The sequence below is a fragment of the Cryptomeria japonica genome, chromosome 3, assembly GCF_030272615.1.
Source record: "Cryptomeria japonica chromosome 3, Sugi_1.0, whole genome shotgun sequence".
NCBI lineage: Eukaryota > Viridiplantae > Streptophyta > Pinopsida > Cupressales > Cupressaceae > Cryptomeria > Cryptomeria japonica.
In genome coordinates this window covers 908,448,357-908,470,596 of record NC_081407.1, presented here as the reverse complement: position 1 = coordinate 908,470,596, position 22,240 = coordinate 908,448,357, and the positions used below count along the sequence as shown (strand labels likewise).

At 37.1% G+C, this 22,240-nt stretch overlaps 1 protein-coding gene across 7 annotated transcripts in view; it reads right to left on the bottom strand.

Moving 5' to 3' along the window:
- The window catches only part of LOC131067013 (uncharacterized), a 130,274-nt gene that overhangs the window by 41,950 nt on the left and 66,084 nt on the right, over positions 1–22,240 (bottom strand). For 6 of the 7 annotated variants that reach the window (XM_058001934.2, XM_059217002.1, XM_059217006.1 and 3 more), the window contains one exon: positions 7,717–7,781. The exons of the other annotated variant lie outside the window; for it this stretch is intronic. In XM_058001934.2, coding sequence (XP_057857917.2) covers positions 7,717–7,781 — 65 coding nt within the window. The remainder of the gene's footprint in view (positions 1–7,716; positions 7,782–22,240) is intronic. 7 annotated transcript variants of the gene reach the window in all.

Here is a 22,240-nt window from a genome sequence, read left to right as displayed (position 1 = left end):
ACCCTTGGTAGAAAGACTAGGGCAATGTCTAAATGATGCTGCCAAATACACTAAGTATGAGTTCATATAAAATGTCATAGTGGTAGGGACTACTGCAAGTTGTTTGCACAAAGCATCACTGATAATCTCTCCCCATGAAATATGATGGGACTGCCTTATGAACATGATAAACTGATACATCCAAGGCTCAAAAACATTAGAATACAAAAGACCCAACATTCTGCTGAGGAGAGTAATGATGTCTCCAATTTCCCACTTGAAGTCACAACGGTATAGCTTAGCCCACCTTGTGAAAGCAGCTCATGGCTCATGAATCCACCTGTTGATGTGGCGTTTGCAGTCCTTTTCCCTTTTGACATAGTACTTAGTTGCACTATCCTTGGAAATCTCCATATACACAGGTGCTAACAGTATTCTGAAGACTTTCTCAATGGTATCCGCATCAAGGCAAATTATTGCCTCCCCATCATCATTTCTAATGGTTCTTGTCTCCTTGTCAAAATGATGAGCACAAGCAAGGACAAAATCAGGGTCTAGGTTAGCCACCAGAAAAGAGGAAGCGTGGTGAATGTGGTTGTCCAACAAACGCTGCATATTACTATTCTGCGAATCCTCTACCCTTTTGACGAATTCTGACATGTCAACATGCCCTATTTCTATATCCTTGACATGATCCAAAGGAGAAGAGACTTGTAAAGGGGAAACTTCATTCTGGTACTTGTCATATTTATACTTCATCTTCTCTGGAATGGAAGGTGATGGTAAATCTGACATTGAAGGACAACCTGGTATGCTGCAATAAAGACTTAAAAGTGTTAAAGCCACATCAAAATCAGCTGCAACTAACATTTTTTCTTCTTCAAATGGGAAGAACTCCAACCTTTGTACTTCACAACTTTGTGAGAGAAAGATGGGAAATAAATGGGAATGCTTAAAACTTGGTCTTGACCAATTTCGGATCTTGGGGAAAGTTTTACATGTATACAAGTGGGGAAGGACAAACATGCAATCGGACTTTTGAAACCTGAATGCAAGTATACTTGCAAAACGGAAAAATGGAGAAATGGGTGAAAAATGAGATTTTGACATGCGGGAAATGACGGGAATGATATGTGCGGATAATGGCAATGAGTATGGATGAAAATGAAAAGATTTTGGGAATGTCATCTTCAAGAAAATGGGAAGAACTTTCAACATGTAATCCAGTTCTAAAAACCAGATTTTGAAAGAATGGGTAAGTTTCATCTTTGAAACTTGGAATTTCAATAAAAAATGGTTAAAATATTTCAACCATAAGGGAAGATCAATTATTTCCATCCTACTTGTAATCGGGATTTAAAATCCCGAATGCAAGTAAAGAGGGAAAATGGGGAAGATCGATGCAATTCACAAATTGCTTTGCAAAGGGGAAAATCTCTCTCACAAAACCGATTTGAAGGCAAAACTAACACATATACAAAATATCAAGCAAGGAAATAAAAACAAGACAAGAAAATAAAAACAAAAAGAAAAGAAATCATACCTTGCTTCAATCCAAATGCTCTTCAAAGGAAACGCAACAATCCTTGTGATGAAGAAGCAAAACCTTTAAATAAGCAACAAAATGAACTTCCAAAACCCTAGCCACGTTTTTCCAAACTCCAATTTGCAGAATAAACAGCAAAAACGTGTTACAAAATGCAAGTAGAATGAGTCAAATCACCATCAAACCCCAACGCCTAAGCAAGAGAGGGCAAAACGACTTAGGAGATGAAAGATTCGTGGCATTTTGGAGGAGCAAATCGTGGCATTTGAAGAACACGTGTTGCTGTTATAATGCCTTGAAACCAGCAAATAAATCCACCAAATGGTATGGAAAAAGTTTCATAATGCATTAAAATAGCGAAGAATTCAAAACGCTTTCTTCCTCCTAGAAAATCTCCAAAAAAATCAATTGAAACTTTCAACAAATTCCACTTTCCTTGGCTGGTTGGGTTCTTGGAGAAATGCAACAAGTTCGAATTTGCTTGTAATAGTGAAAATCGGGTTTCTTTCTTCATATTATAAGTTTAAAATGTCACTTTTCATTGCACAAGGCAAAATCGGGTTTTTGAGAGAGGAATACAAGTTATAATAACTTGTAAGAGGAAAATAAAATCCCCTCAACAAGTTTTAATAACTTAACTTAAAAAAAGAACTTGTAATGGGCAAAATAAATTCCCTTTACAAGTGACTTGAAAAACAACTTAAAAATAAAACTTGTAGTAGGGAAATAAAATCCCTATTACAAGTAAAAGTGATTTTATAAAGCTTGTAATGGAGGAGAAAAACCCCTAGCACAACTTAAAATCACTTAAATGGAACTTTTTAAAGGAATTACAAGTTTTATTTAAACTTTATAATTTAAAGTTCACTTGTAATATGTCTAAAAAGTTCCTAAAAAGACTAAAAAGACAAAAAGCAACAGGGGGGAAAAAAAAGTAAGTTACAAGTTCTAATTTCCTAAAGTGAACTTGTAATTAACTAAAAATTTCCCTACAAAGATTAAAACAAAAGAAAACATAAAACTTGCAACTTAAGGAAAATTTTCCACCTGCAGTCAAGGAGAAAAAACCTGAAATTGAATGAAATACCTAGCAAACGAACCCAAAATGCGATGAAATTCAAAACGTGGTTCGAGAATGGACTGAGGATTAGTCCAGTCCAGGGATAAGGCGAAATTATGCCTTAGTAAGCGTGCCATAGAGTAAAAATTTCATTTTATGCCAAAAAATTTATGTAATGGTCCATCAATTTTGAAAACAAAAATGAGGATAACAAACTTTAATGTTTAATTAAAGTGGGGACTAATGTTGGGAAAGAAAATATTAAAACTCCCCTTTAAATGGGAGACATAAGGAGTTAATGTTATTTTATTACAACATTCTTTTGTCCAACATCTGTGGTACATTGGGATTTGTGCCCAAAAAGAGTTATAAATGGGAACTTTTAATGCTGAATATCTTGGAAATTGTGAGTTTTTAAGTCTGTGATTTCTGGAGATTGTCTCTAGAAATATTCCAGGGGTTGGAGGATGTACACCCTCTTCTGCAACATTTCCTACGCCTGTGAGAGATCCGGTCTGGGAAATTAATCTGAACGGTATTGAATGAAATATGGGCATTAATATTTTCAGTTGGGCTACATTTACACAGCTGGGACAAAATCGTGGTACGTTGTGACTGGCAATCACCATTAATCCAGCGCTGAAGCTTGATATTGCAGGGTGCACGATATGGAGAGGAATGATGGTTGAAGTCGGTAATGCATCTCCAAGAGTGCTGGGCTATTGAGAACGGTTGCAGGATTAAACACGGCATCCACTCCTTTGCATTGCAAGACGCATTGTAATTGATGGAAATTCTTCAGTATGGGGGTTCGTATCAGAGCATGCTGACCACCAAGTTAATGCTGGGTCGCATGGGTTAGCAGACAAAAGGATACCCAGTTGTGCTGATCAAAAACAACAGAAGGGTCGCAGGTGGTGAGCAAGCTGTTTGGACGTATGGTATCATTGCAGCAGCTACAGGTGAAGATTGAAGTCGTAACACCCAGGTTTCCTCACATATTGAAGTTATTTTATAACTACACACCCAATGGGTATGTCAAATATAACTCGAATCTGTATAAATTTGGAAGCTTAAGGAGCTCAATGGATTGATAATATTTGCTCACTTGGGCCCAAAAATCTGGAGATGTTAATTGGAAATCTTTAATGTGTCCTTTCCAGTTTGTAGCAGATTTGATATTAGTATGAGCTCATGAATGCTAACACATTAGTCTTTCATTGCTTTCTATTAAACATATTAGTTTCATAATTTTCTCAACTAAGTTTGAGCAAATCTAAGAATTCACAGCGGAGGGCAAGAACTCAGAAATTCATCGCAGGTTGAACTTCAGCCAAGTGTTTGACAAAATGTCAAACCACATAGACTAAAATTATTTCAAAAGAACAGGGCACTTTACAGTTGAGGTTGCAGCAGTTCCAAGCTCATTGCCAAGGGGTTCAATACCATAGAGTAGTTTCCTTACACCACCTTAGTAAATCGCAATGATCCAGCACTAAGTTGAGAAGTGTAAATTTTCTGAGAATCGAGAACAAAATCACTGTTTTATCTGAGAGCTAAATGGTTGTTATCTCTGAATTTATTGAGCAGCAGTAGTAAAGGTTAATGTTAGATTATTGATGAATTGCTTTGTTGCCATTAAATGTTTGCCTATAAAGGAACAAAACATACACTATGCACACCAACTGTTTGACATAATTCCAAAGGCGAGATTGGGAAAGAATTGATAGCAATAGGGGCAGCCTATTACAAAATATTACATCATCGTCATAGCTTTATCACCCATTAGCGTATCATAAAATAAATATTTGTTAATTGGTTCTGGTTTCTTTCTTTGTATTTAAACAACTCTTACATTTAAAGGATATTGAGATATAACGATTCCTCTATAATATAGGATATGAAAATATTATAAATATGTAATGTCATGATTAAACTGAAATGAATTGAAATATAGTATTGTTTTGTATAATATTTGCAGCTGTAGCGTAGCATTCTGAAAACCAATATGCTATCAAAGCAGGTTTAATGAAATGGGTTGGTGAGACCATCCTCCCACCAATTCGGTGGGATTCGCCTATGGTGTTGTGTATCATTTATTTTACTGTATGTTTTATTTTAATTTTTTTGGGTCTCCAATTTTTCTTCATTCAAGAATTGTTGGGAAAGATAGAAAAAAAGTCTTGTCTCCATGGATTCGACAAAAGCTTTCAAATTTAAATAGACAAGAACGCAATCGGAGGTTTTGAATAGATTTGCGGTCAAAATGCATATATTTTAGCACCAAAATTGGTCGTTCTAAATCTTTCTTTGCTCGTGATTTGATTCAGCTATGGAGCTCTGAGAATGGGGTTCCCATAGTCCAAGGCAAGTAATATGCCAAGCCCTTCGATTGAAATAATAAGTTTGATCCAGAAAATATTGACCAATTTGAGAATGAGAGAGTGCCTTCATTCAAAGAATATTCACTGGCTGTGCTTCAGTCTGCAACAAGAAGATTTAATAGCAATCCAACAATTATTTTCTATTCTTCCTTTATACACTATAGTGTTGTGTATCATTAATTTTATTTTATTTTTGGGGGGTTTCAAAGTTTTCTTCATTCAAGAACTATTGGAAAAGTCAAAAGATAGAAAAAAAAGTCTTATATCCATGGATTCAACAAAAGCCTTCAAATTTAACTTGAGGGGAAAGCTATCGAAAGTTTTTGAATGGATTTGAGGTCGAAATGCATAAATTTTAGCACCCAGATCAGTCTTTTCTAAATATTTATTTTCTTGCAATTTATTTTGACTGTGGAGCTCGAAGAATGAGGTGCCTATAGTCCAAGACAAGTAATATGCCAAGCCCTTCGTTGAAAATGAGAAGTTTGATCTGAAAAATGTTAACCAATTTGAGAATGAGAGAGTATTCACTCACTAAGCTTCAAGCTGCAACAAGAGGATTTAATACTGAAAAACTTGGCTCTGAAAGAGACACTAAAGCTCTGAATATAGTGTATAAATAAAGAATAGAAAATAGTCATTTGATTGCTATTAAACACTTTCAAAAACAATCCTAGTCGGATATTGAAAGTTTTTGGAAGAGTTCAACATAGGAGATTAGTAAACTTGAGTGGTTGTTGTTTTGAAGGAAATGAACGGCTATTGGTTGTAGAATACATGTCAAATGATCCATCCCTCTCCGCCTTCATTCTCAACCAAAATAAGCCTAGAAAACGGGTAGCAGAGCAACAATGGTGAAGTCTTATTTGGTCGTGTTAATAGCCCTTCTCTTATCAGATGCAACCTTGCATATCTTGTGTACAAGCAACACTAAAGAAATGGTCGCTATAGCGATAGAAGATGGTAACCAGCATAAGTTTTATAGGTCATATCAAGGATATTGTTTGGTTGTTGAAGAGCATTTGGATTATCAAGAGCTTGGTGCAAATTACCCTACACCACATGGACCATAAGAATGACTCACATTGATTTTGGGCTTTGGCTCTAATGGTAGATTGGGATGTGAGATAAGAAAATTCAAAAAGCATCATCCTAGGTAATTCTATATTTTGTCATAGTCTATTATTTTGTTATTCTTCTATTAGGCTAGTATTTTGGGCTAGTTTGTCTTGCATAGTATTTTTTATACATTTTATAGAATCAATTGTCCAAATAAAAGTGTATTTGGAGTGCATGATCAGTGGTACCCAACACTCGCATGGTTTGTAGAAGAGAAGTGGTCTCAAAGAAAAACTTGCTAAGTAGTAAACCTACTAGAGGATGAAAGCACAAGAAGTAGGACGACAAGTAGCATCCTCTCGTCAATCACTAGCAACCATGCTACAAAACTGTATTACTGACAAAACTATCTGGGGCCAAAACGAATAAAGACAAAATCTGTTTCAAGGTGGCAGCGGTAACCATCTTATATTTTGTTCATGATCAGAATTACAAAGATCTATAATGATGGCTACATATGTGACAACAAAACTTAGTTCTCAACATTTTATGTTGTGATTGGATGTATATGTCCCCAATCATATTTGTTGAGTGATAGTAATTAGATGTGTTTGTCCCTCATCACAATTGTTAGTTATTTGTGATTGGATGTGTTTGTCCCCAATCACATTTGTTGGGTAATTATGATTGAATTTGTGTGTTTCCAATCATAATTCTTGTGAGCAGAAGTGTGTCCCTGTTCATAACTTTGATGTTGGATAGATGTGTTTGTCCCCATCCAAACTTGATGCCCTCAGATAGAAATTTTAGTCCCTATCCCTAGTTCCATGGGTAGATATGTTTCTTCCTATCCCCTTGGATAGAAGATCAGTATGATCACTCTACTAACTAAGCCTAGTGAGGCTAGTTTCATTATTGCTTGTCACAAGTAGAGATGTGTATGTCACTCCCCATACCTTATGTTTTTTGTGAACAACTAAATGTGGTCATCAAGTATGTTAGTCGAAATATCCCCATTTGGAGAATGGCAGCAGTGGAGGGATGGCAGGGGGAGGTTCCATCTGCCATTCCTACATCTCGGAAACGTGGGGTTTTGGGGGAGGGGACGCCTCCCCGTGGTTCACTGGTTTTATTGACTGTACCGTTTCCCAAATGGTTATCAGCTCAGATGTTTAGGGGCTGATATAGTATAGTTTTTCACATGTTCAGTACTTGATATCTGTTACACATTATAATTTATACTTTATATTTTACTCACTGATAGGTGGCTCACACATTCATGGGTTTCTTTTTTCTAAAAGAGGTATCTAGTCAGTCAGTATCACTGACATAATCATGTCTCTTGGCCATGGGCTTCTGTATGCAGCATAAATGTCTTCAATTGTTAACTTTTTGTTTATAACCATATAGATTATTACTTTTTGTTGATCTAAAGGAAAAAGTTTTTATTCCAGAAACAGGGTCATGTTTCAAGTTTCAACTGTATGTTACAAATACCTAAAGTAAACAATTAAATACCATCAAACTATTCTCCATATTTAAAAACATATTGAAACTCAGCTGCTTGTGAGTTACTTCTGCAAAATGAACACCTGCGCAATAGGGTTGCAACAAAAAAAAAAAAGAAAAAATCATAAGCAGGATGCTCTAATTGATCTAAATGTCTTTATGATAGTTATGAATGTTACCTGTGAAACCCTGAAAGTTCTCTTTAAATTTCCCACTTTTGGTTACATATTCCATCATCTTCTCCCTATAGGAAGGTTTAGTTGTCAAATGAAAGATAAAGCACAAAATATAGTCAAATTTAAGTGGATCACCTACCTATAGACTGCAAATATTGAAATCAATACCTGTATAATGTTCATAAAACAACTTTTGGGGCATATTTTACAGTGAAAATATCATGTCAAATCATTTGATTGCACTAGCAGGAACACTTTCCAATTACAAGATGTCTTACACATTCAGTCATACACGAATTTAAAAGCTAGGTAAACTGATATAGAAGCTGTTGGAGAAGAGCTTTATCTAAATCCATTCGGAACACCTATCCTTGTCACCATAGAACTCTGAATATGGAAGTTGTGAAAGAACAGTGTACACTTTTAAGTTTTAACTACAGTAGGAAAACTTCCCGAGTACTTGGCTGTGACTCACAATGGCTCATGACTTTTCCAGTTCACTGCTGCAAGTCAACTAGAACTTGCAAGCTATGTAAAGGGTGAGTCAGGTCAAGTACTCAACAAGTTTTGCTAGGACTCGATCAAGTTTTCTACCTGGATTTGCAAGTTTCTTTCACAGACTCACTTGGCAATGGGTTATAACAAAACCCAAGTGATTTTCAGTATTTCAATTCATTCTTTTACATTATTAGTCTCATTCGGATGTCTTTGGCATCCACATGACAAAAGTGTGTTGAAAGAAGGTATTGGAAACAGACTTTAAGGCACTTTCAATGATTCAAATCAATATGTAATATGTATCAACTTCTTGTTTCCTTTTTTGACTTAGATTAGAAAAGTTGAAAACCTGTGGAACTGTTGCCCATTTCGGCAAGCAACTGCTATGGTGGCTTCTTCTTTAAGAAGGAAAAGGAACATTCTGGATCTTACTTCCAAGAATGCAGAGTGTGTCAACATAGAGAGAATGTTTTGTGTTGGCCATGCTGAACGTAAATGTGGTGATATGACTTAGCCAGTTCTTATTCAAGATAAACATTTCTACACATTATTTGTTTTGATGGGTCGCTCTATATCAGGAGTATCCATGCCAAAGATTGATTTTATGTTTAGATATCATATGTAAAAGAAAAGGGAGGTTGGAAATGGAAAATACAGGTCTATTGATTGGATGTAGATAAATTTCTAAATCCATGAAAATATTTTGCTGTATAAGATAACTGCAAACCTGCAACAATAGATCTTACATTTTTCTAACCAATTTGAAGGACAGTAGAGAAGTTTAAGGCACAAGTAGATGCCTATGTTTATTCTACCATAACCATATCCGTACTCCGATTAGAAGGCCAGAGAAGTATTAGTACTCTTGAATACAAATCTAGTGGAATCGGGATCATAGGGCCATTTCTGAGCTTGCTAGAATTTCCTTAACTATAAGTCCTAGTGCCATTAATCAACATCAAGTATAAAACCAAATAGGGTACTGTAAGAGATACTTGGAGGACTGTAATCGCTAGGTCCATTGGTATATGCTAACCTGAATTCATTTTTGGATTCAAAACATAAACTTATGTTGTCTCAATATGTATTTTACAATTGTGATATCAATTTCCTTGGTACATCAAGATTAATACAGAAGAGTTTCAAGTTTTGGAGCAGAGATAAATAAGAATGGCTTCAAAAATTCAAATTCTGAGGAACAACTTAAACAATTTTTGGAAACACGAGTAGTTTACTTAAGTAATCTATTAAGTTTCAATGACCACCTCCCGTTTGCAAGGAAAGCTATTGTAATGGTATGAGCTTTCACAATAACTCCATTTTCTCATGGAGACCTAAAGGAAAACTTTTCATTGTGGTAAGCCTACTCAAGCAAGTAAATGGATAACTTGTCTTTCAAATGATGATGTCATGGAGATTTGGTTTGCTATGGTTACCTACAAGAGCTACAGTTGTCAAATCTACTTGAATTCTCTTGCATGGAAATTATTGAGTATCGCAAGATGAGCATTCAAAGATCTCACAAAAAGGCTTCATCCTTCTCACAATCACCTTAAAATGCACGTAGGTATTGGAGTCTAATCTAAGCAAAGAGATACATTCAAAATCAATACCTACAACCAACATAGGCAATATATTCAACACAAAGCTTTGATAATCATATACTCGTTAAATTTAGATAAAGATCCATCATTTTACTATAGTCCTTATCCTTATATTTATATAAAAGTTGCCTAGAGGTTTGCTTATGAGAAATTATTTTATTTTATTTATTTTATAAACGTTCATAAACTCTCAAAGTGAGAAAGAATCAATTACAAAACTGAAAAGTTCTAAATACTTAGAAATGTAATGTAAAGGGGGTTCATTTTTTGTGGGGGTTCATTTCGTAGCTAGCAGGAGACTAGGGTTCCTCACTTGGTACAAAAACAAGAGACTTTGAGCTCTTCGATTCTGAGGAATGGATAAAGAATGATAAGGCTGCCTAGTTTGTGAGCCAAGGTATATTTTCTTTATGCCGTGAATTATCCTAATGTCGAGTTTATAGTCATTTCTTTAAATATTTTGTCACATGATGAATTGCAGTTGTTTCCTCTTTAATACATATATTTTCTTTATGCATCTGGGATAAAATGATAGGTTGTTTCTGTAACATACACCCCTGAGGATAACTTGGCAACACAAACAGAGTTTTCTTGAATGGTGGAAAGTCTGATCAGATATTTAATATTCATTTGAATTGCTATTACATTTCTTTTGGAGCATTGGTATAGTCCAACTTGGAACATCAACATGAAATGAGATTACAACGAACTAGCAATCATAAAGCACCCAAAAAAATACCTCATACAAGAAGCATTAAGGATCATTTCAGACCTGATGCATAAGTTTTGAATATGGAACAGTCCACAGAAGTTGATATCTTGGCTCCTTGATAAAACAAGCTCCAAATACAACAATTGAGATAAAGACTCCTCCAGCACAAGATTAAACTCCTCTATAACACTCAAATTAGCATAATACCCATAACCAACAAATAATGATCACACCAAGGGCCAAAAATCAACTCAGACCCTCAGCTCAAGCTAACTGCAACAATGGTGTGCAGGGGCAATTAGCACAATAAATTCACTATTAATTATTCTCGGTGCCGAACCCACAACAAAATCCTGTCCACATTACTCCATGTAAAGGTATCAACTTGACGAAAGAAAACAAAATTAAAACTCATGGGATCATACACACCTATCAATGAGCCCAACCACCTTTTTAAAATCCAGGTTTTGGGAGAAGCAAACAGAAATCCCTTCGATCCTAGTCACCTGGGTAATTGAAAGCCATTGAAACAAAGCCTAGAAAATTTTACAAATTCCTCCAACCTGTTGATGTGTTTTATATACACATGTGAACACAGAATAAAATACCCAAAAGTATCTTATCCTCTCTTGAACAAAGCTTCTCAAATGCTGAAGATTAGCTTAAGGATCACTTGAGATAACTCCAAGGTTCTAGTATGTCGGATCATGACGTGTGGATAAGAACAGTTGGTTGATGTGATTGTTGGTATCACAAGGGAATTTACATTGAATTGTTGAATGATTGAATCGCTGGAACTCAATCATCTGATGTTGCAACTTTGTGATGCTTTTCTATCCTAAACTAGCTTGAGTTGAAAAAAGGGGCAAAAGATGAAGGGTTGAGAAAGTCTATTCTAAGGCCTAGAATGTAAGAAGATGGATGAATGATTAGATGGAATCCTAGTGGACGAGGTCTCACCATCAACTTGAACAATTTGACACAAGCTCAATGCAATCTTCTACGGACATTTCAAAGATATTCGAATTATTATCATCAAACATTGATCACCATTCAAGTCAATGCATAAACAATGGATGTATACCAATTCGAAATTAAGCTCGTATCATTCTAGTCGACCACGCAAGGCACACTTACAATCAACAAGAGGCTAGTAGTATGGACTAAACGGATTCCACATAAATGCATTCAACAAGTTCCTCCATTCAATCTAATCAACATGAAAGTAAATTCAGAAGTAAAGATCATGCAAGTTGTTGAAGTAACAAATCAAATTCACCATAACTTCAATGAAATCAATTGTTCTTTACAACAATCTTTGCCTTCTCCTAATCTAACTACTATTCTAATTGATATTCATTGTTCACCACTCTATTCACTACTCACTATTCTTCTATTTCTCTCTATTAACTATTAACCTTTACAAATGAGAGATTTGAGCCTTTTATAGAGACCTCAATACAATTCAATGGCTCAAATCAATTCGACATCAATGCCCAAGATTTTACAATGAAAACCCTAATTAGGGTTTGTTACAACAAACTCAATTTTGGCCAATCAAATAATTACAACACTTTGGCACATGTCATCTCGAGAATATTTGACCAATGGATAACGGGGGTATGTGACTCAAAGTTTGTGTCTTCGTATGATGAGCCTGGTTCATTGAATCCGAACGCACTGATGTGGAACTCCTTGATTTGGTGAGTGATGACTGGGATGCCACCTCAACTTTGCACTTGTGGACTTGATTCATCATCATGAAGGGACGTTGAGAAATATCTCTTGATACTCGACATTTCAAGCTCGCTCAAATTAGTGGTGATGGGAAGTATTGATGTAACTGAGTCATTCCTCAATCCTCGCCTGCTTGCCTTAGGGTGATTGTATGACTTCTCCATCGCGCTCCTTTGATCTCTTCATGTCTCCATGGTGCAGTGAGAGTTGAGATTCCTCTTGGGCATTCTCGTGCTTGCTGATGAAGTTTTCTTCTTGAAGTTGCATGATGGTGTAGATCTTGCAATCTTCCTTGTCTCATTTCTCCAAGGTGCCGCTTTGCAATTTGAATCTTCTTCCATCTGCAAAACAACACAAACATGATATCAAATACACATAATATATAACCTTGATAGTTCTTCTAACTTCATATATCCTTTAATTTTATAAGTTTTGCAAGTTTGGTAAGAGTATTCGGAGAGAGTTCATTCTCATGAAGGAGCAATTGAAATGTTTTCGCTCCTAGAGAGGAGCTCTTGAAGTTCACTCCAACCTTGCTGCTCCTGAAGTGATCTTTGAACTTGCTTTTAACCATTCATTGATGAAAACATGTCTAACTTACCGAAGGGAAGGCCTATAGAAGAATTTCACTCTGGGAGTGGAAGACATGAAGTTCGCTCCACTAGGCGAGTACATGAAGTAACCCTCTAAAATTGTTCTCCCCTAAGCATGTTAAGACATCAAATCAGCTTAAGGAAATGATTTACTAGGAGTTTTGCATCTTATTTTGGGCAAATGAGACAAATTCACTTGCTCAAACATGAAGTTTGCTCTCATGTGCTCAAACATGAAGTTTGCTCTTGGGAGCTGGGAGATGAAGTTAATTTGAAACGAACTTTTCTTCAATCACTTTGCTGATTCAATCCTTAGGTTTTAAAGTCATCTCATTCAAACACTCAAACTTGAACATACACTCAAACAAGGGTCTTAGGGGAAATTTGCTCTCCTACCTCCAAACATGAAGTTCGCTCCTCTAGCTCAATTCCTGAAGTTCGCTCTCCTCCTTCAATTCTTGAAGTTCGCTCCTGGAGGCTTGGAGATGAAATTAATTGAAATTGAATACTAAGTGTTTGCTCTCTCACCTTGTTTCACTCTCTCCATTCAAACTTGCAAGATAAGGCTCATGGAACAACTTCGTTCTCGATTAAGGGCATTTGAAGTGAATTTTGCTCTAGGAGAGGGGCACTTGAAGTTTTCCTACCTAGCAGCCTCTGACACTCTTCGATTCAACTCATGATGGACTTAACTTCTCATGTGATCTAGATGTTACTAAAGGCTAACAAACTCACTCATTTCACACCTCGCACAAGGCTATCCACCTAACTCCTAGCTTCCTAACCACCTATACCGTTCTAATGCAAAGGTTAATAGCTAAGGACTGAAACACTACCCTAGGAAGCAGAAAAAGAGTGGGGGTCCCCATTTGCAATGGGGCGATGTGTGAATACCTCACAACACAACCTTGGCATCCAAAAATGGGTTTTTCTTTGCTCATTGAAGATATACAGCCATCTTGGAAAGCCCAAAAAATACCTTCAAAAAACCGCCAAGATACCATTGTCCTCACTTTTGTTTCCAAAAATGAAGGACCATTACATAAAATTTTTGTGAAAAAACGAAAAATTTACTCAGTGGCACGCTTCCCGAGGCAAAATTTCAACTAATCCTTGGACTGGCTTAATCCTTAGTCCATCCTCGAACTATGTTTCGAATTTCGTCGCATTTTAGGTTCGTTTGTTATGTCTTTCCTTCAATTTCGGGTTTTAAAATCCCGACTGCAGCTGGAGAATTTTCTTCAAACTGCAAGTTTTAATGATGTCCATTGTTTTGGTCTTTGTAGGGAAATTTTTAGCTTATTACATGTGCACTTTATTAAAAAATGAATACTTGTAATTTGTTTTAAATTTCCCCTTTATTGTTTTTATTGTTTTTGGCTTTTTTCAGTTAAAATAGGGATTTTTTGGTCAAGTTACAAATAAACTTGTAGTTCTTTCCAAAAACCCCTACTTTAATGGTTTTTACTAGTAATAGGGATTTTAAACCCCTATTACATGTGTGCAAGTAAATTATAACTTGTTGTAGGGGTTTTATTTCCCCTTTGCAAGTGATTTTAAACTTGCATTTCTCTCTCAAAAACCCGATTTTGCCTTGTAAATGAAAAAGTGACAATTTAAAACTTGCACTTTGGTCTAAAAAACTCGATTTTGCTTATAAAGTGCATTTTTGACATTTTAAACTTGCAATTTGTTCCAAAAAACCCGATTTTGGCTTTGTTGAAGAAAAAGTGAAAATTAGAACTTGTTATATCTTCTAGAAAACCCGATTTTCATTGTTTTATGCATTTCGAACTTGCACTTTGTTCCAAAAAACCCGAATTGCAAGGAAAAACGTTTTTGAGGATTTTTAGCAAAATTTTGTGGAGAATTTGTTGGAGGAAGGGATTCCTTCCTATTTCTATGCATTTTCAAACACCTTTCACGCCACATGGAGGTGAAGATTGCTGGTTTTTAGCTCTATAACAGCAATCACGTTTTTTCCAAAACCACGTTTTTTGCCATCTGGAATGCCACGAATCAGCAATGTTATGAATCATTTTTGCTTGGAATGATAAGGCGTTGAGGGTTGAAGGAGATTCAAACATCTTTCATGCCATTTCCCTTGCATTTGCTGCCACGTTTTTCCACATAAGGCGTTTTTGCAAAAACGTGGCTAGGGTTTAGCATTGCGGATTGTTTCTATTTATTGGATCGTCTTCTTCATTCAAAGATTGATCATCTTTTGGAGGGGCATTTTCAATTTGAATCAAGTGTTCCAGGTTTCCAATCAATGTCAGATTTGCCATCATCTCCGGTTCCAAAAAAGATGAAGTACAAGTATGACAAGTATCAGAACGAGGTTGCACCTTCCCAAGTTTCTTCCCCTTTGGATCGTATCAGAGACACAGAAATAGGGCATGTGGATATGTCAGAATTTGTCAAGAGGGTGGAAGATCCACAAGATAACAATATGGAACGGTTGTTGGACAGCCATATCTATCATGCATCTTCCTTCCCGGTGGCTGCCCTAGAACCTAAATTTGTTCTCGCCTGCGCCCATCATTTTGACAAAGAGACAAGAGTCATCAAAAATGATGAGGGCGAAGCAATAATCCGTCTTGATGCAAATACAATTGAAAAGGTCTTCTGAATACCTCCTGCACCTGTTTACATGGAAATCTCCAAAGAAAGTGCAGCTGATTATTATGTGAAGAGAGAAAAAGATTGTAAGCGGCATATCAACAGGTGGATCCAAGAGCCACGAGTCTCCTTCTCAAGGTGGGCTAAGTTATACCGCTGTGATTTCAAATGGGAGATAGGAGACACCATAACCCTCCTCAGCAAGATAATGGGCCTCGAGCATTCTAATGTCTTTGAGCCATGGATGTACCAGGTCATCATGTTCATAACGCAGTCGCATCATATATCATGGGGAGAAGTCATCAGCGATGCCGTGTGTGAACAACGTGTAGCAATCCCTTCCACCATGACTTTCTACATGAACTCATATTTGGTATATTTGGCAGCATCACTTAGACACTTTCCAAGTCTTTCTACCAAGGGTGATCGCTCACTTATACCAATTTGGGAATATTACGATCAGATGCCTTTGAGACCCAGCAGGCTGCATTTCAAAAGAGTCCAAGATGCATTCTTCGGATATTTCATGTGTTAGTTTGACAGAACTCTGAGGAACAAAAGAGTATCAGATGAGTCATGGGAAAGGGTGTGCGAATATGGATGTTCTTTTCTACAGTTCCCCACCTTTACCTATATGAGAATTGGATGCTATAGTGGTCAGCCATATATGCTTCCTAGATACCCGACTGACAGGATCATTCTTATGGAGTTGGCAAGACAAATCATGGCTGTCCACACTTTTCAGTCTGCTAAACACAAGATTGGAATGGGGATCTCTACCACAAACCCATTGAAAATTGGCCGGTATTCCCTTGTCACATCTGTGAAAGCTAAGGCCATGGAGACTGAAATGCAGGAAATTAAGCTCAAAAGGTTTAAACCTAGAGCTGATTTTGATTACAGGGGTATGAAGGAGAAGATCAAGAAATCCTTTGTGCACGTGCATCGAATTGAAGACATCTGAGTTGATCTCCACACAGAGGTCGAGGTTCTAAAGATGGATTACTGAAGGCTCACTGTTGAGCAAATTGTTGATTTGAACTTGGTGGATGTCCCACAAGGGATGATTGATGATGGGCACGTACTTGATCCTGAATACATTTCGTGGAGGGTTGAGGAAGCTCCACTTCCTTTGATCCAATGGTCACACAAAGAGTGCATATCCATCCTTGAGAGATTTCAGCCTATCTTGGCTAACACCAACACATGGCTGAAAAGTAATGCCGTTAGACTTATAAAAATCAAGGTTGGAAAAGAAGATGATTCTACGGGGCCTCTTGGATGTAAGTCTGAGATTCAGGTTGACAACAAGGAAGGTGCATCATCTTCGGGCACAAGGATCAAGTTCAAGTTAGTCGGGCAGTAGTGCTTCCTCCTGAGGAAACGACAGTTCGTGGGAAGGAAAAAACACAATTTCATGTTCAGGTGGTTGATCTAGATAATCCAGAAGAAGGGCAGCAATCTGATGATGCTCCTAAGTGCTCAGTTTCAGACTCGCCTCATGAGATCATTCCCCCAGTTTCCATTGAAACGCCTCTTTCTCCTCCTGATTTGCTTGTGGATGAATCTCCTCAGAATGCTATTCCCACTTCAGCATACGAGCTACCTCCTGCTCATCAACAAAAGAGTGTGTTGGAAGTTCCTGAGAATATTCCTACTTGCATCCAGCTGTCAAAAATTGAAACTTCCACTTTTGATTTTGAAGAGTTTATGAGGCAATCTTCATGCCCATTGGTAACTGAGCAAACAGTGGTCGTTGTCCAAACAAATATTCCTCCCAGGATGAGCACGGTTATTCAAACAAAAACGTCTTCTCCTTTGCCTACAGCTGCTACTGAAGGGGAGTTAATGACTATGCCTCCATAGCTCAGCTCTTTTACTCCGAAAAGGAAGAAGCAAGAAATCTCACCTGATGCCTTTGATTTTCAGCAACTAAAACAGTCTAGATCCAAGGTTGCTAAGAAGGCCAAGACTATCTCCAGAGTAACCATTGACAGTAACAAGATGAAGATAGCTGAAATAGTAGAACCCATTGCAAATAAGCCACTTGAAGAAATGTCAGCAGCTGATTATAAGGTTACAAAGATAGAGTTGGGCAAACAAACGCATGAGGTCATTAAACATGATGCTCAGTTCTCTGTAGCTTCGTTGGTACAAAGGTGTGATGAACTTCTAGCAAAGAAAGACAAGCTAGAAGAGAAAAACCAACAACTTATGGCAGTTGTTCATAAAATCACAAAACCTGTTGCTGAAGGGAGTAACTCCATAGGTTCTTCTGGTTCCCAAGAATCAATTCGTGGAGTGGAAAGGGCTGCTCAAAAGGTACAAGCACTGGATTCCTGGGTTGATCAGCTTCACGATCTATGTGCACAGGTAAAGAAAGACATTTTTCAGATGATGTCTACGTTGGAAACTATTGAGGAGAAACTGGATCAAACTTCTGATACTTTCAGAAAGAATCTGGAAAGTGTTGAAGAAAGTTTGACAATTTAGCGTACCATGCCCCAACAACAGTTGAGCATTTTACAGGAGCATGCCATCATCTCTTCAAGGGTCATGTACTTGGAAATTGAAGATATTTTGGAAAACAAGGCCCTTGTTCTTAAATCCCTCATTGAGGAGATCAGTGATGCAAAGAGATTCTGGGGTGAAGTTTTCCGAGATATTGTCTCACATTGTGAAAGGGCCTCTTGTAACATATTAAGTCAAGATGGAGAGCTGATTCCAGAAGAAGAAGTTCTTGCTGATTTACAAATGAGGATTCATAATGAATGGAGGAGCGAACAATTCTCAGCCGCTTCAATTCAAATGTTGATGAAACACCAAGTCCTTTTGCATGAAATCCAATCCATCTTGGATAAAAACAGCTCTACGCTCCTTCGGTGTCATGATACTATCATGAAGATCATGGTTGTTGCCAAGAACACTCGTGAACCGGATCCTGAGGAACTACAAATGATCATCAAAAAGTTTAAAGGATTCATGTCTTCACGTGTTGCAAATTTTGGTGATTAACAAGTACGGTACGGATTGCTACAGTTCCGCCGTACGGACTGCTACAGCACCACGTGAACAGTGCTGCCGTACGGACTGCTATAGTACCGCGTGAACAGTAAAAAAAATTAAAAATTAAAATTTGCAGTTTGCAGATTTTTCATCTACTGGGACAGCAAAAATCAGGTTTTTATCTTACATTGTAATGAATTTGTTTTTCAGGCATATTGGCCATAAAACAGAGCAAACATTCCCTTGATAGTCTCGTAAATTAATTCCAGTAGTAATATTATTGTTTCAGTATTATTTTAAGCATAGGAGTTTATTTCAGTATTGTATCATTGCTCATTATTACCAAAAAAACACAAAAAAAATCCATAAACATTCAAAAACCAAAACAAATTCAAATCTACTGCATTCAAAAGAAACAGTCAGCAGAGGAGAGCCAAGTTGGGTTCTTACACATAGTGCTTTCATAGATGTATTTGGGGTTCAAATTTGTAACAGCAGCACATGGAATGAATATAATCATCATAATAAAATTGTAACAGCAGTAGCTTCTGTAATTGCAATCCTTTCAATGCTCATGTTGGTCAAACTTATATTATTACTTGCTCTTTGCAAAAACTTGTTGTGGCATCATTTGAAAAAATTCAAAAAAAAAGAAGAGTGTTCTTACACCAATCCCAATTCCCATTGCTTTCTCCTTCCCCCGAGAACCCTTCAGACCCTCGGCCTCTGCATAAAAAATTTCACAGAAGCAGGCCATCAACTTTAAGGTTTTTTTAGAGTTTCAAAAATCACAGATTAAAGCATTTCTGGGTGCATGTTGTCTTTACTTGCTTGTGGGATCACTTAGGATCTTTTGGGAGCACCTTGGGAGCCTCCCCAGCCACCCTAGGTTCTCTGTGCCTATGGAAACCCACAGAGAGCCAAGGGCGGTTGGGATGTTCCCAAGCCACTGCCGCTCTCAAGCCATTTCAGAGCAGGCACTGTGCCTCCAACAAGAGAACCCGGACTTGAGCACTTGACTTCTATCTCTTGGTGCTTTGAAACATTTCAGCTTCCTTTTGAAGCTCTCTTGTGAATCCTGGGCTATATCACCCCTTATCTAACATTGAGAAGGGATTTCTTTCTTGAATATGACTGTACTTAGAGATGCATCAGTCAAATAATCTTATGAAAGTTGGATTGTAACTGACAAGATCAAAGAAAAGTAGCATAATTGTATGGGTGTTTGGGCATTCTCTTGAAGGTATGATATACCATGAAGACCTCAAGAAGGCCCACAACCTCTACAATAAGTTAGTGCCTTGAGGATGTGATCCCTCACTCTTCTAAATTTTTCTTCTTCCAAATTGGCTTTCTCCAAGTCAAAAGGTTGTGTTTTGCTCCATTTTCATGTTTCTTCTTGCTCTTTGTCTGCTGATATAAGCCTCCTGATGAATGTTTCCATTTAATAATAATTAGTTTGAGACAAAAAGACTGTAAATTGCAAGTTTTGCATTATAACCAGCAACTTCAACAATCAAGTGGTGATAGTAATAGATAAGGTTTATGTTGATTAGAAAAATTTTAGAATATTTGCAATTGCAGATCAGATGAGTATCAGAGCGTGGTTTCTGTGTTCCTTTTGATGTTGAGCACAGGGCATGACAAAACATTGTGCTAAGCACAAGTTATAAATAAGGGTCAAAGCTCAGTTGTACTTAAGAAAACAAAAGCTCAAAAGAAAAGCCAAGAATCTTAACTAGCTATGACATGGCCCTTTTGAAATTGTCGAACAAGTGTGTAAGAATGTTTTCATACTGAAATTGGCACCTTAAATGAAGATTTAATCTGTAATAAATGTTGAGAACTTACATCTCTCTGTCAGACCATGGTTTCTGTATTCCTTTTGATGTTGAGCACAAGGCTAGGCATGACAAAACATTGTGCTAAGCACAAGTTATAAATAAGGGTCAAAGCTCAGTTATACTTAAGAAAACAAAAGCTCAAACGAAAAGACAAGAATCTTAACTTGCTACGATATGGCCCTTTTGAAATTGTCAAACAAGCGTGTAAGAATGTTTGCATACTGAATTTGGCACCTTAAATTTGGCATACTGAATCTGTAATAAATGTTGAGAACTTACATCTCTCTGGGCCTTCAATGCTAGATGAAGAAGAATTACCATTGCCTTCAATTGAAGACCTTGTACCCAATTCTCAAGAAGAATTGGTCAAGGATGTTGTTGCACAGGTGAAAGAGAGGATGACAAAAAGGATGGTTCAATTGACATAGGAAGGTGGAATAAACGGATCAATACCAAGCAAAGCAAAATAGGAATCCTAAAAACAAAGTGTGGGAATTGTTTCCTCATGCATTGAGTTCCTCAACTTTTGGAGACCAAATGCTTTCAAATTGGGAGATATATTCCAAGATGGATCAGAAATACTAGTAAGATTGGCTACACTTGCCACTAATCCATTTCCTTGAAGACTTCTCAGCAACAAGACAAACATAAGGTGGACTAAATGGATCAATACCAAGTAAAGCAAATTGGGAATCCCAAAAACAAAGTGTAGGAATTGTTTCCTCATGCAGTGAGTTCCTCAACTTTTGGGGACCAAATGCTTTCAAATTGGGAGATATATTCCAAAACAGATCAGAAATACTAGTAAAGATTGGCTACACTTGCCACTAATCCATTTCCTTGAAGACTTCTCAGCAACAAGACAAACATAAGGCACATTTAATTAAGACAGATCAAAAACAGAGTTACAGAGAAATCAAAAGGTAACAGAAAATAGTAAATGCAGTAAATCGTCTAAGTGATCTGAACAATCAGGGTGCCAAAAACATAATGAAGAACAGGGATCACTCACAATTTCAACCCTAGCTGAAATTTTCTAACTATTTCAACTGCTGCCAAAAACGTCACTCATGATGACTGTGCAGATAGGACAATTTCATCCATAGCTGAAACCCTCTCAAAAAAGACAATGACAGATCCTACAAACAAATGACCTGATTGGTTTCTTTTACTTTTTCCTCTTGGTGTTACAAAATGTTTGCGCTTCTTTTTGAAGCTTTACAAAATGTTTGCGCTTCTTTTTTAAGCTCTCTTGTGACTCTTGGGTCGTATCACCCCTTGACAATGAGAAGGGATTCCCTTAAACTATAATTGAATGTAAATGAGAATAGTTAAATCCTTTACGTAGTCTTAAGAATGTTGGAATGTAATTGGCAAACTTAGAGAGAAGAAGCAGTGTTGTATAAGTGTTTGGGCATTCTTTTGACAACATAATATGTCCACACAGGCCTCAAGAATTTTAAAAAACCATGTAAAACAGCAAGGAATTATCACAGAAATCCCTCACTCCTCCACAGTTTTTTCCCAAACTGGATTTCTCCAGGTCAAATGCTATGTTTTACTCCATTTTCATGTTTGTTCCTGCTATCTGTTTGCTAATATAATCTTCCTTCTAAATGTTTGCATTTAACAATAAATTTGATATAACAGAACTATTTTATAATTGTTTTGCATTATACTCAGCAATATAGTCAATCAAGTGCTGAATGGAATAACTAATGTTCATGTTGATTGAGCAGTGAAATATCCACTGTTTACTGATCATACAAACTGGATTGCAGGGTAATCATGAATCCCAACCAGAGATGGTAGGGATAAACTGTGTGCCTCGTAACACAGACTAAGTTGCTGGTGCCTTGATGCCACACTTTTCGTTAGTGCTTGGATGCACTTAGGCCAACACTCATATGG